This window comes from Apteryx mantelli, chromosome 7 (assembly GCF_036417845.1).
Source record: "Apteryx mantelli isolate bAptMan1 chromosome 7, bAptMan1.hap1, whole genome shotgun sequence".
NCBI classification, from domain to species: domain Eukaryota; kingdom Metazoa; phylum Chordata; class Aves; order Apterygiformes; family Apterygidae; genus Apteryx; species Apteryx mantelli.
In genome coordinates this window covers 35,096,670-35,109,180 of record NC_089984.1, presented here as the reverse complement: position 1 = coordinate 35,109,180, position 12,511 = coordinate 35,096,670, and the positions used below count along the sequence as shown (strand labels likewise).

The 12,511-nt window shown below is 42.9% G+C and overlaps 1 protein-coding gene across 1 annotated transcript in view; it reads right to left on the bottom strand.

The window, feature by feature from the left end:
* The window catches only part of HABP2 (hyaluronan binding protein 2), a 36,974-nt gene extending 28,410 nt beyond the window's left edge, over positions 1–8,564 (bottom strand). Inside the window, exons 1-2 of the mRNA XM_013941727.2 lie at positions 8,496–8,564; positions 31–67 (exon numbers count right to left, since the gene is read on the bottom strand). Coding sequence (XP_013797181.2) covers positions 31–67; positions 8,496–8,564 — 106 coding nt within the window. The remainder of the gene's footprint in view (positions 1–30; positions 68–8,495) is intronic.
* Positions 8,565–12,511: the final 3,947 nt, after the last annotated feature.

Below are 12,511 nucleotides of genomic sequence, written 5' to 3'. Positions count from 1 at the left end.
ACTTTTATGGAAGAAATCAAATGCACTTACCATTCAGAAGGTCAGCCAGGAAGAAGAAACTGCAAGACTGCATGGGATAAAGAAGGGTAGAGAGTCAGTTTCTGAAAACAAAAGACAACAGGAGCTCGGTTTACAACACAGCTGGTGGCAGGTTTCCTTTTGCCCCAGTGTTGGACATCCAGGTCAACTCTTTACCTTTTTCAGAGCTGAACAAAAAAGCATGATTTTTAAGTGCTCTTTTAGAAGATTATCAAAGTATCTAAAAAGCTGACTGCTCTGAACAACCTACAGGGGAGCTCTAGCTTTTCTGAGCACCCAGCCCTAGTTGCAGGGCCTAAGTGCTTTCCAAAAACATGTCCTGAATGAATTAAATTGCCTCTTTGCTTAATAAGTGACCATGCTTTGACTCTTTATCTCATATCACTTCTCTGAAATACTGGCACAGGCCGTGCTCCAGCCTGCTGCAAAAGCAAGTGGCTGTGACATGCTCCAGCATGGCAGTGCAGAGGTCAGTGAGTGCTGGCACAGCCCGGGAGCCCAAGCGTGGCTACGTTGGTGGGATCCGGACCTCCGAGCTGGAGGGCTGTCAACAACGCTTGGATGGAGGATAGCATTTCTGGCACTTCCTGTGAGGAAATGCCATGTGTTCGACCTCCAAAACAGGACTCCAGCCTTTCCTGTTTGGCTCATGATCAAGGGCAAATGACAAAAAGGAACAGAGGAAGAAGGAAAACAGCCCTCAGCCTTTGAAGAGTGTGAGTGAGGCTTGTCTGAAAGGAAATGTATTGACTCCACATCAGGACTCATCCCCACATGAAGAATTCAGCTTGCATTCCCTCTTGCTCTAAATCACAGTTGCAGACAGAATTACCTGGCTGTGATGAGAATACACATGCTAACAACGGGTGTAAGGAAGTAGATTTGGAGCTGCTATTCTTCATCCCTCATACAATTTGTAGAAAGGAAACATAATTCCAAACAAATTAGCATATGTATTCAAGACAGTCTACGCACTCCCAGTTATTATGTGCACCTCTGCATTGCTATAGATACAATTAACTGTAAATATATGCATCGTTTAGTTGTGCGTTATATAAAGAAATGGTATATAGAAGAAAGACATTCACAGCTAAACACTGATTGTGAACAAGAATGAATGAATAAGAAACTGGACAAATAACTCAGAATTCACACTTGTGAATATTATCTGGAATGTATAAACGAATTTGCTTCAGGCATATTTGCGTCCCTCTTGTGTTTGAGACAGGGAGAACAGACACGCCAGCTCTACGCTTCCCACTGACTTCAGTGGGAGTGATGCACCCCAGCCCGCTCAGCACAGCCCCTTCCCAGGTGCAGCTAAGTGAGCCACGCAGATGTACAGCTAAATCCGGTGCAGCTGCCAGGACACGCACTCACACAATTGCCCCTCGTAAGTGACTGCAGAGATAATAGTAAATAAGAAGGCTGTAAAAGCTCTAGTCCTGGTGTGTATGTCTGCTGAGTGCAGGTACAGGCTTCTTCAGATCCTTTAACAGATCCTCAGTGCAGAGGAGCTTGTATAAGCAGATGGGTCTAATTGCCCCATTTACAACTAGTGGTATGGTTCATCCATAAATGCAGACCAAACAAGCCCTCCAAATGGAGAGTGTACCTCCCTTTTGGATGAACAGATGAAACAGAAGAATAAGGAAGTAGAAACAACAACAGTACGAAGCAAGAAATATTTCATTTCCCTCCTCAGGTCTCTATGGTGCCCCTTTGTGCTATTTGCCTAATGGGGTTGGAAAGGATTTGGGGGCAGAAACTTTTGTTTTCAGTGAAGTTGCTAAGCCTTCCCTACACTTATGGCAGCCATTAGCTCCACATGGGAATTTCAGAGGGTTTCAGCTCAGCCTGAGAAGTGTGGGAGGTGACTGCATCATGCCCTCTTGTGCCTCAGTTTCCCCCAGCTGTAGAACAGAGGTGATGGTTTCACACTATCCTAGGAGGATAACTTATAAAACAAGAAAAAAAAAAGAAAGGAGAGAGACCTAGCACTTTGCTGTACTGTTTTCTTTTCTAGTATCCCAGGCTGACTACCCATCTAGCCTGTGCTTCCAAGCACCCCTCCATGAGCAGAGCTGCCTGTAAGATGGCAGATACCCTAAATGTCCTGTTGCAATAATCTGGTGCCCTAGAAAATGTAGACGTTTCCAGTAACACCTTTCAGAGCAAGCAGTGGCTTGTCCTCTAGGGCAGCTGAGTCCCAAACACAACAGGTTGCCAGAGGACTTCTATCCACCGCCACAAAACGGATGTTACTAGGAGCAAACGGGCTACAGCACCCTGTACATTTCGCAGAGCACGCTATGTTCCAAGTCGAAGAGTTAAACCTAATCTTTATTTTGAAGTTCCAGTTTCCTGTCTTGTTCTAGGGCTTTTCCCTTTCACATACCTGTCACAAGCTGCAGATGGCTCATCCACACTGGTAGAGCTGTGGGGGGAAAATCCCCAGGCAGGGCTGGCCTTGTGCCTTGGAGATTTTTCTGCTCCCTTGTGAGGTCCACCTGGCCGCTCGCCAGACTGCCCTGATTCAGAAGCATTTTTGCTCTTGCTGGTTGGCCAAATTTTGGCTGTTTGGGTCCTTGCACCAAGCTTTCTGCAGGGCTGTGCTGCAGAGGGCAGGGAGAAACATTCGCCTCCTTCCCGCCTGCGGGCTCCAGCTTGCCCTTGTGGGCTTCAGCTTGCCCTTTCGTCTGGGCCATGAGGGGCTGCGGGATATAGGAGGCGGATGCAGGATGTGTGGGATGCAGGGTGCGGGATGTGCGGGATGCGGGATGCGTGCGGGCAGCAGAGGCGAGGGCCTCGCCGCCTGCCGTGCCGTATTCCTCGTGGCCAGCAGAGGAGGATCTTGTCCTTCCGACGAGGTGCGATACTGAGTCCAGCCAGGAGCAGGATTCAAACAAAAGCAGGGGGGAGGGAGAGAAATTTGACTGTGGGGCTTGTTTCAGCAGGCTCCTTTCTGCAGCTCGACACCGATACTTTTTGTGTTCTCTCAAGAGGGAATAAAATCGCTAGATCCTGTTCGTAGCAGGTCCACAGAGAATGGGGACGAAGCTGGAAGAATTCACGGAGAGCAATTTTAAATGTTATTACTTTGTGCTCATAAAAAAGAAACCCTGCAGAAAAGTCTAGGAGAGACATTTTATATGGGTAAAGGTGCATTGCTGAGTGTGGAGTCAGGCTGCTAGAAAAATGGAGGAAAGAAGCTGAAATTCAGAATATCCTAATTTCGCCTGATCTCTGTTGTTGTCGTCATCGTAACGATCAGCACTTCACTAAAGCTTCATTTCTCCAAAGAAACATCAAAACTTCACTAATTAGGCTTTGTACAAAGGTTAAACATTGCAGATATATGATACTCTCTCTTTTTCCATTTCAACTCCTCTTAAAAGAAAGACTAATGAAATATAATAGTTTTCAAACAGTAATGCCAGAATCATGAGTTTTCTTGGTCTCAGGACAGAATCCTACAGCCCTTTCTCAGACAAAAGTGTCCAGTTAATCTCTGGTAATTCTTTCTGAATAAAGCCAGGAAGATTTGACCCTAGATTCAATAGAAATTATTTACAGCTGCCAAGGGCATTCTGCAGTTGAACTGTTGTGTTTCAGGTACCTTTGCTACCCTGTATTACAATCAAAATGAATAATTAAACTATAAAAGCAGGTGGAGAAACAGGCAGCACAAAGGGGACAATCCAGGGCTAGGCTGTGAATTTACATGTGTGCAAAACAGAAGTTATTCCAGAGAAGAGCGTGTAGTTATTCAAGCTGGCATGACAGACTAGCAGAAGAAGGCCTGGGACAAAAGATATCTTCCCCCCCACATAAGGGTACACACAGACACACACATACTTCATAGGAAAGCACTACAGGAGTACAAAATTAAACTCCACAAGTGTGAATTTGCCCATTCACTTAATTGCACTAGGTTGTGGAAATTCTCCTACAATTTGCCGTGCAGTGTCCTCTACTGCAGCAAAACAAATATTGCTCCTTTCATTTGTCCCTCGGTATAATCACAGCTTTGCAGCTGAGAAGGATGTGGAATGGGGATGAACTGGAGGATGAGGATGGATATTTGAACAACTTCTATCCACAACTGCCATAAGGTATGAAGGAGCCAGGAGGGCAGACACAACTACTACCTTTTCATAGTGAACCCCTTGATGCTGCTGACAGCTCTCAGTGGGAACCTTTGTCTGGGCTTCTCGCCAAAGGAGGAGGGAATCGACGGTTGTGATGCTCTTACAATCGTCCAGATTTTTGCCTGCAACTATCTTGGATAGTGACAGTCTTTGAACTTCAAGGGAAAGTGGCTTTTCCAGCAATGACATTGTATTTCTCAGCCAGGGCCATAGTTGCAGTACGATGAAAGCAGGACATATTGTCATCTGGAGCACACATGCGACACGTCATATTTTTAGCCTGGGAAACCATTCCCTTAAAGGATTCCACCAAAACATCTGGGTTCTTTACCTCTCTGCTAGCAAGACATCTCCTACCTCCACACTGAATTGTTACATTTGCCTTAGAGTATGTGACATGTTCCTCGTTGACTGGGTTCAGAACACCCGGAGCAGTTTACATTTAATGTCTTTATTTTGGTGATTACTCATTTGAGAATTTTTCCTATGGTAGCACCAGGAACAAAAATCCTGGGGATCCAGGAGAAAAGCAACAGCAGGGCCCTCAGAGGTACTGCTGAAACCAGCTTGGTTGTCTGCACAGGGGTTACCTGCTCCTGTTTTCCAAGAGATCAAAGTTTGGAAGTTAATCTTCGCACTATGAGAAATGGGCTGGAAGTGACTGGCTGTTTGCAAAGTCGCTCACTGGTGGATGAGGTGTCTCAGTGCCCTTAGGTGGAAAACGGGCACAGTCTTGGATGCCAGAGTAAGAGGAAGCTGCAAAATCTGTTTCAACGGGGCTGCACAAACCAGTCCTGTCACACTAACACAAGTTTGCTGCGTTATCAAACGCTTTTGCAGCCTGTGCTGAGAATGCAAGTTATACTGTTAGACTTAAAGCTTATGCAAAGTCATTAAGTCCCTTTAGTTACAAGGGATATCAACCTGCATGCTTCAGGGCATAAGCTGATTGCCTTCAGGGGTCAGAAAGGAACGGTCCCTCTAGGAGAGAGCAGTGCACAACTAGCTGGGGGCACTGTGAAGGCTTTCTTTGCTTTCCTGCCGCATCAGGCAAATTTAGGCTGGTGCTGCAGTAAAGTATTATGCCCGGTGGGCCACAAATCAAAACAGGTTTGACAACATTCACTCCTCTTTGCAGGGATCAGTTTATGATGCAATGGAGCAAAAAACCTTTACGTGAGTGACGCAGCACTGCAATGAGAAGGTGAAGGAAACACAAGTTTGCTACAGGAATAGATCTGTTGGTGTGTAGAAAAACTATCACCAGAAGATATCAAGCTGAGTTGACTTTGAGACTTTTCACCCTAAAACATGGGTGTCCAGTCACCTGAGCCAAGGAGAGCCCGATACTGCTGGTATCTGTAACAGCTTTGCATCTGCTGCAGTCCGGCTAGAAGATAGGCATTGATGATACGTTCTAAAGAAGGAGCTTTTCTTTGCAATTGTTTGATCTTAATGTGATACTTTAATCCTTACCATTCCACTAGTAAGCGCACTTGATTATTTGACAGGACATGGCTAGTGACTTTAGATTGCTCTCCATCACAATTAAGCAGACATCAATTTTCTGAAGTTCCAAAATATTCAGTGAAGAGCCATTTCTGCTGCTCGGACTCCTGCAACTCTCCCTTTCTGCTGTCAGTGGTGGTTTTGAGCTTGGAGGGAACACTGATATGAAGAAAAAGCCTGATCTGAACATCTGGTGGTTTAAAAATTACTTTCTTTCCTGCAAGCATATGCTGAAGCACTTTAGAGCTTTGCTGAATGGGAGCTGCAGCCTGGTGTATAAGCAGCTCCATTGCTGGAGCACTGTGGGACCAAACTCAGTCTTGTTCCTTGCAGACTTCTCTAGCCCAGTTCAGCACAATATTTAAGCATATCATTTAAATCTATGTGTATTTTGGAAAAGCGCTTCACTACAAGCCCAAGTGCTTTGGTAATGGGGGATACTCAGCTGAATTGTTGTGTTTGAATATCTGTCCACATAACTTGCTCCAGACGAGCTCGTTGAATTTCTTTTTGGCAAAGTAAGGAACACCTAACCACATGACATCTTACACCGGGAACATTTCTACTACAGTATCTTGCTGTGTGGAAGCATATTGATTTCTCTAAAAAGTTCCTGTTCATGCAATGCTGATGTGTAAATCAGCAAGGACCTACTGCAATTAAAAGCCAAAAAATGCCGAGAAGGCCTGTCATATCTGAAGACAATCTTTTGTACAGTTATAACATATATGCTTAAATGAAGGGCCAAATTTTGTTCCCACTTGCATCTGTAATGTAAATTTATGCCCTTTATGGAAATATTCTATATTTATGCAGGTGTAATCAGCTTTTCTTCAGGTAATAGTGAAAGAACTGAATGGAAATTTTTGCCTTAGGTCCTGCTCCAAAGCCTGCTGGATCCACAAGTGTCCTGGTACTTTTCTGTTCTGTTTTGACTGACTCAATATGAGCTACTACCTGTGTTGGACTTCTGCCATATTACACCAATAACATTTACTAATCGGAGTGTTACTTATAAAAACTCCTAAAAGCAGATTCTAATAAAAATATGAATGATGAAAAGTTACGGGAAAGAAGGATGGAAACAGGAATTTAGGGGGTGTTTTCCACAGTTTCAGCAGCGTGCAAAGTCTGTTATTGTTTCAGTCAAACTACTTCAGTGTAACTTCTTCTTTGTAACATATCATTAAGGCAAAAAAGTCCTCTCAACATTTTTGTCATGCAATGGTCACGTCACAGCAACTTATTCCCCTCTTTTTTTTCTGGGATTCATGCCAAGTGCTAAGCCAGAAAACCTTGTTATATTAATTATGAAGAAAAAACATGTTTTATTAAAAACTAGCCTGCTGAATATTCTGTCGTGCTGCTTTTCAGTGACAGCAGAATTGCTTTTGCATTTTAGCAATGTTAATGAATATTCGGGGCGGGAGGAGATATACACTCTATTTTCCACAGTGATATTTAGAGCAAAGTCAGATTAGGGTTGTCAAAGCTAATGAATCAATCTAGTACTTAGAACTAGTTAGGAAAATCTAAGACTTCATGTTGGTTGAAGACTGCACCTACCTCTCCCTCACTGGGTATGAATTAAAACAGCCAATTCATTATGAGCTTCTTAATATTTGAATGGGTTCCCGCAATGTCTGTACAACTGGCATTGAACTGCTCTAGAACTGATCCCCCCAGCAAGCTGTCACACATATCAGTGGATCAAGTTTGCCATATCTATTGTTGTCAGGGAATTGGTACTCTTAATGATACACTAATTAATAAAAACCCTATTGTGTTGTGAAAATCATTGACTTTTTAAATTCACCAAACACTTCAAAAAGATCCATAACCCATTAAAACCCTTCACTATGTATTTTTCCCAAAAGAACTTGATTTAACCATGTCAACATCTACTATTTTGAAATGAATTTCAGTAAATATGAACTTGCACGCATAGGAATCTCCATTGAAAAGCAGAAGTTTAAAAGAACCTGAAATTCTTTCATAAGAAAATCTACTTGATCGCACTGCTTGGAGGAACAAAAGAAATGTTTTTAAAACTGACTTTTAACTTTGCTTTGGTTACGAGTCATTCTTTCATTCTTCTTTAAAGACAAGATGAATAGATTTGGGAAAGTATATCAAGCTTTGACAGAGCAGGGCTCTGGCCTTCTCTCGCTGTGTTGAATATTTTGCTGCTAACCTTCCTTCCATGTTAGTGGCAATGATAATTCAGCCATCCAAAACATAGGGCCAGGAGTAAATTTTATCATCTTCTGCCAAAGAGCAGGCAAAACTGCCAAGTCAGAGCATACCGGTGACCTGTTTAATCCGATCCCTAATCCTTTCAGGAGCAGCGGTCACCGCAAAAACGCACCGCACGCCATCACCACGACAGCCTGTCCTGCCGCGGCAGAGCTGCCTTCAGACGCCTCAAGGAAAACCAGTTAGCTCCGTTCACGTGGAGATCAGGAGCCCCTGCAGCCGCGTGGCCGGCTGGGGCGGTCTGGGAGCGCTGCCTCGGCCGCTGGACGCCGGCTGGGCGCGCGGCCGGCCGCTCCGGCCGAGGCGGTGGGAGCCCGAGGGCGCAGCCGCCGCGGCCTCCCTGGCAGTCAGGGGTTCGGCCCGGAAGCCACCATCGCTCGTCCCCTCCGCAAACGGGGGGCTTCAGCTCATGCAGTGTTCCACCTGGGCACGTCGCCGCTCTAAAACGCGGGTACACGGCTGAACTCCCCAGGCGCCGGCAGGGTTCAGCAAACAGCGGAGCTGGCGCGCGGCGCAGAAGCAGTGCAAAAGCGTACTCACGCACAAGTGTGCATTCCCCAGGAGAAGGACCAGCGGCAGAACCTGAAGGGACAAAGCACCGTCAACCATTCTGACGCCGCAAGGTTTTTCCTCAGATAAGCTTTTCCTGGTTGCCTGTGCGTCTTCAGACAGGCCGCAATCATTTGAGAGTGAGCTAATTCAGTGCAAATAATTAACTGTGCTTCAAATATTGTTTAATGTTCAACAGATTGCCCTGATGAGATAAATGAATCCTGTCCAGATGATCACTGTCTTGACTGTTGGTGAATGTTTCAAAACAGTAAATATCAAAGCTGGAAATAGTATGAATTAATGATGAAACTAAATATTTTTCTTGTATTAGAATTGTTTTCCTTCTATTATTGCCATTTAAAAAAAAAGTATGAGTCAGACTCATTTCTCCCCTTCACCTGAAAAAAAATAAAGAGATCTGCTTAAAAAAGTAAGAGTTTTAAAAGCATGAAAGTGTGCTTTTTATTGCTTTCTGGATTTTTAAACTTCAGCATTCATATTCTTGATCATTTCTCCACAAATGTGAGAACGAAGAATCCTTTCTTCTTTAATAAAAACTGAGATTGTCAAGTAACTACCAGTCTCCAGAAGCTGAGGCAAATACAACAGCAGTAGCGGTGGAGGGAATCGCAATGCTAATGCAAGAGTAAACAACCCTGTATTCTGGGAGCGGTGACAAACTAACGGATCAGATCTTGTTTGTGCTACAGGTTACGAAAACAGGTGGAAAGACAAATTCTTTCTCCCAAAGAGTTTACAGCTGGAGTAGGAAGAAAGAGAAGGGTGGTAGAAATAAAGCGTTTCCAGACTGCAACTCAAAGTCACGGAGGAATTCCCTAGTAATATGTTTTATCTATGTTTATAAAGCAGCTAGATAGGATAGCGCTGAGCACATTACACAACACCAGCAGGAAAAGAATACGGTTGTTGACTTGGGAGGATTGGAAGAGGGTACAGTAAATAAAAAAGGGAGGGGGTCACATGTTGAAATATGAGGAAGAAAGCACAGTGAAATCACAAGGACTCTTCCCTGTTCTGAACGGGATTTTCCGGTGAAAAAGACATGATGTGAGCACTTGATTACAGACTCTGTTGAAAGGGGGCTGAACTTTGCGTGTCAGGGAACCTTATTTCTGATGATTCCTCGCTTTGGAACCTGCACATCCTAAGGTGGATTTCTGGCATTAAAAAATACACAAAAATTTAGAAATTATATTTATGTCACACATGCATAATTTAAGCAGGTGCCCACAAGCAAAACACATCTGAGATTTACTACATTGGTGGTCACACACACAAGTTTAAGAGAATTCCAGATTCTTTAACTAGTTAGAAAGACAACAAGATAAAAGGAGTTAGATAATGCATGACTTTATGTAATGTGTCCTTGAGTAAGCTGATTTGCACTGAATTTTAATAGAGCCCTGATTCATCAAATCTCAAACAGAATTAAGGTATGGACTGGATCCTAATAACATCATGCTTTATATCCATGAAAGATAAATTAAAGGATGCAAAACTGCTATTGACAAACATTGATTATATGTACTTTGATGGACTTTGAAGTTGTGCCAGATGCGTCTTGTCAGTCTCCAAAGTTTTCTTTTAAATCTCATTGCATAAGGCTTTTACTTTTTAATTATTTTTTCCCTCAGTCTCTTTGATCAAGAAAAAATGTAGATCATATTTGTGTGATGCTATTTCCTATGCATTTTATTTAGATATGTCCTTGTGCACAGCTCATGATATGTAAAAAGAAGCTACATGGCATGTAGTCATCTTAACCTGTTATCCTGGATGCTGTTTAACATTTAATTGACCTTCCCAAGCTACTGAGTGAGATCTGGCCATGTGCAGAGGGCTAGCACAAGGCTTGTTCATCTCTTTTTGTGCCACATAAGCCTTCAGAATATGACTTGAGTGACGGTATTTCTGGTGGCTCTTTGCTCAGAGGAGAATATTGCCCACTATCAAAGTCCTACCAATCCATTTAATTCTGTCACTGTGTCCGTGGCAAAGGGGTCCCCATGTCAGATCCTACGAAAAGTCAAACCCACTGGCAACTTTCGCTAACTTGAGAAGTTGGACTAGTTTAAACAAGTGAAACTCCTTCCTCCTCTTTTCCATGTGTAGAAATACCTTTTTAATAGGGGTCTTCAAGAAACTTGAAAGCAACTTTGGAGCCATTTTGATTCCAAACAGTTGTGAACCCTACATACACCACCTTCCTTTCCTCATCCATCAGGATACAGCCATTCCTTTCAGGGCATGGGAGTTACACAAAGTAAGTTGGTGTGCATAGTAAATGGCTTTGAAGATGGTGCAAGATTTGGGGCCAGCTGCTCTTTTTTGGGCCTGAGAGATGTAGAGAGTAGGTTATTCTCTACATCTCCAAAACTGTCTTACTGATAATGGCATGACTTCCAACAATAATATGAAGAAAAATGTAGGGAAGAACTATCAAGTCCTTTAAAACTGAGAATACATAGATGAAAATAACTGGTTTATGTACTGGAACAGAAGTGTGAAGGACTGGGGGAATTTCTGCACAATCATCTTCAGTGCCTTGAACAAGTCATTTACTCTCAGTATTCCTTAGCTTCCCATCTGAAAACTGTGGGTAGCAATATCTCCTCTATCACTATGTGTTGCCTGTTTAGATAATAAACTCTTCTGGCTCAGTACTTTGTCCTACATTAACCAGCAGCTCCAGACATAAGAGGTGCCTTGCCTTGGTTGTTGTGTCTAGCATAAAAGAAGTAAAAGAATAACCAAAGGATTATCCTCTCAATGATTTATTTGGAATCACTACCAAATAATGTACTCTGTAATGGTTGGGTAGTTTTGTTGCCAAAATAAACAGCAGAAATATTAATTTGATTTTGGGGTTTTTTTTGCTCTAAAATGGGACCTTCCACTGAAAAAAAATCTTTCTTCTGGACATTTTTCTGCCACCACACACAAGCCCTGAATTCTGATCCTGGAAAGCATTTGAAAACTGCCCCCCCCCCCGGCTGATAATTCTTCACAACTCTCCAACATAAAGAAAGCGAGCATGAATGAAGAATTTTCTGTGCTAGATCTACCTATGGGGGTCTACGTGTGTGGATTATTACAGTGTTAGATATATTAACTACAGAGCTGGTTATTAACAAATTACCACGTTTGTGAGTGAAGAGAGAAAATTCCTAAAGTAAAGGAAAAACAAAAGCATCTAGTATTCAGCTTTAATAAAAACAGTGATTCTAGCAATACTTGCCAGCATCAGCTATCATCATTATGATATTGTGCCCACAAGAGCATAAACCAGTCTCATTGAGGGTCAGGTCATCTTTCCTCAGACCCAACAGCAATGCTATGGAATATAGAAAGATCAATGCTTTGACTTTGGCCTTTTCCACTGCTACCTTCTTGCGGCTTTCTTTAATCAACCTAATAACTCAAAAGCACTATACATGTTCATGTTTCCCTTTTAAATGTTCCCTCCACTTCCATTAAATACAAGCTTTTTTCAAATTCCAAATAAGAAAGCAGAAGCCCTATTATTCCTCTTCGTACAGAAGGACTAGATTTTAGTGAGAGTATAGGGAATTGATGTTTAATATAAAATCTGGGAAGGTGAGGAGGCGTTTTCTCTTTGTGAAATTCATCTTGGTGCAGAAAGCCAGCATGAGGTCTAGACACCACTTAAATCAACATTTAAAGTGTTGCGGTTGCATTTTGTTTCATAATTCTCACTAGCAGCAAATTCTCAGTGATGGTTTCAATTCTTGGGCTCGGATCAAAAGCACAATAAAAATTTAAAGACTAGCAAACAAACAAAAAGTGGAGTAAGTGCAGGCAGCAGAAAGTTCTGCTGGACATGCGAAAGGACTCTTCCCCTGTCCGCACCACTGTAACCCAGAACTAATTCTTCAAGGGATTTATGCAGACTCAAAACCAGTGCAAGAAAAGGCTCAGCTGATTAGGAGGAGACCACTTACCACTCCAGCACTACACCAGGT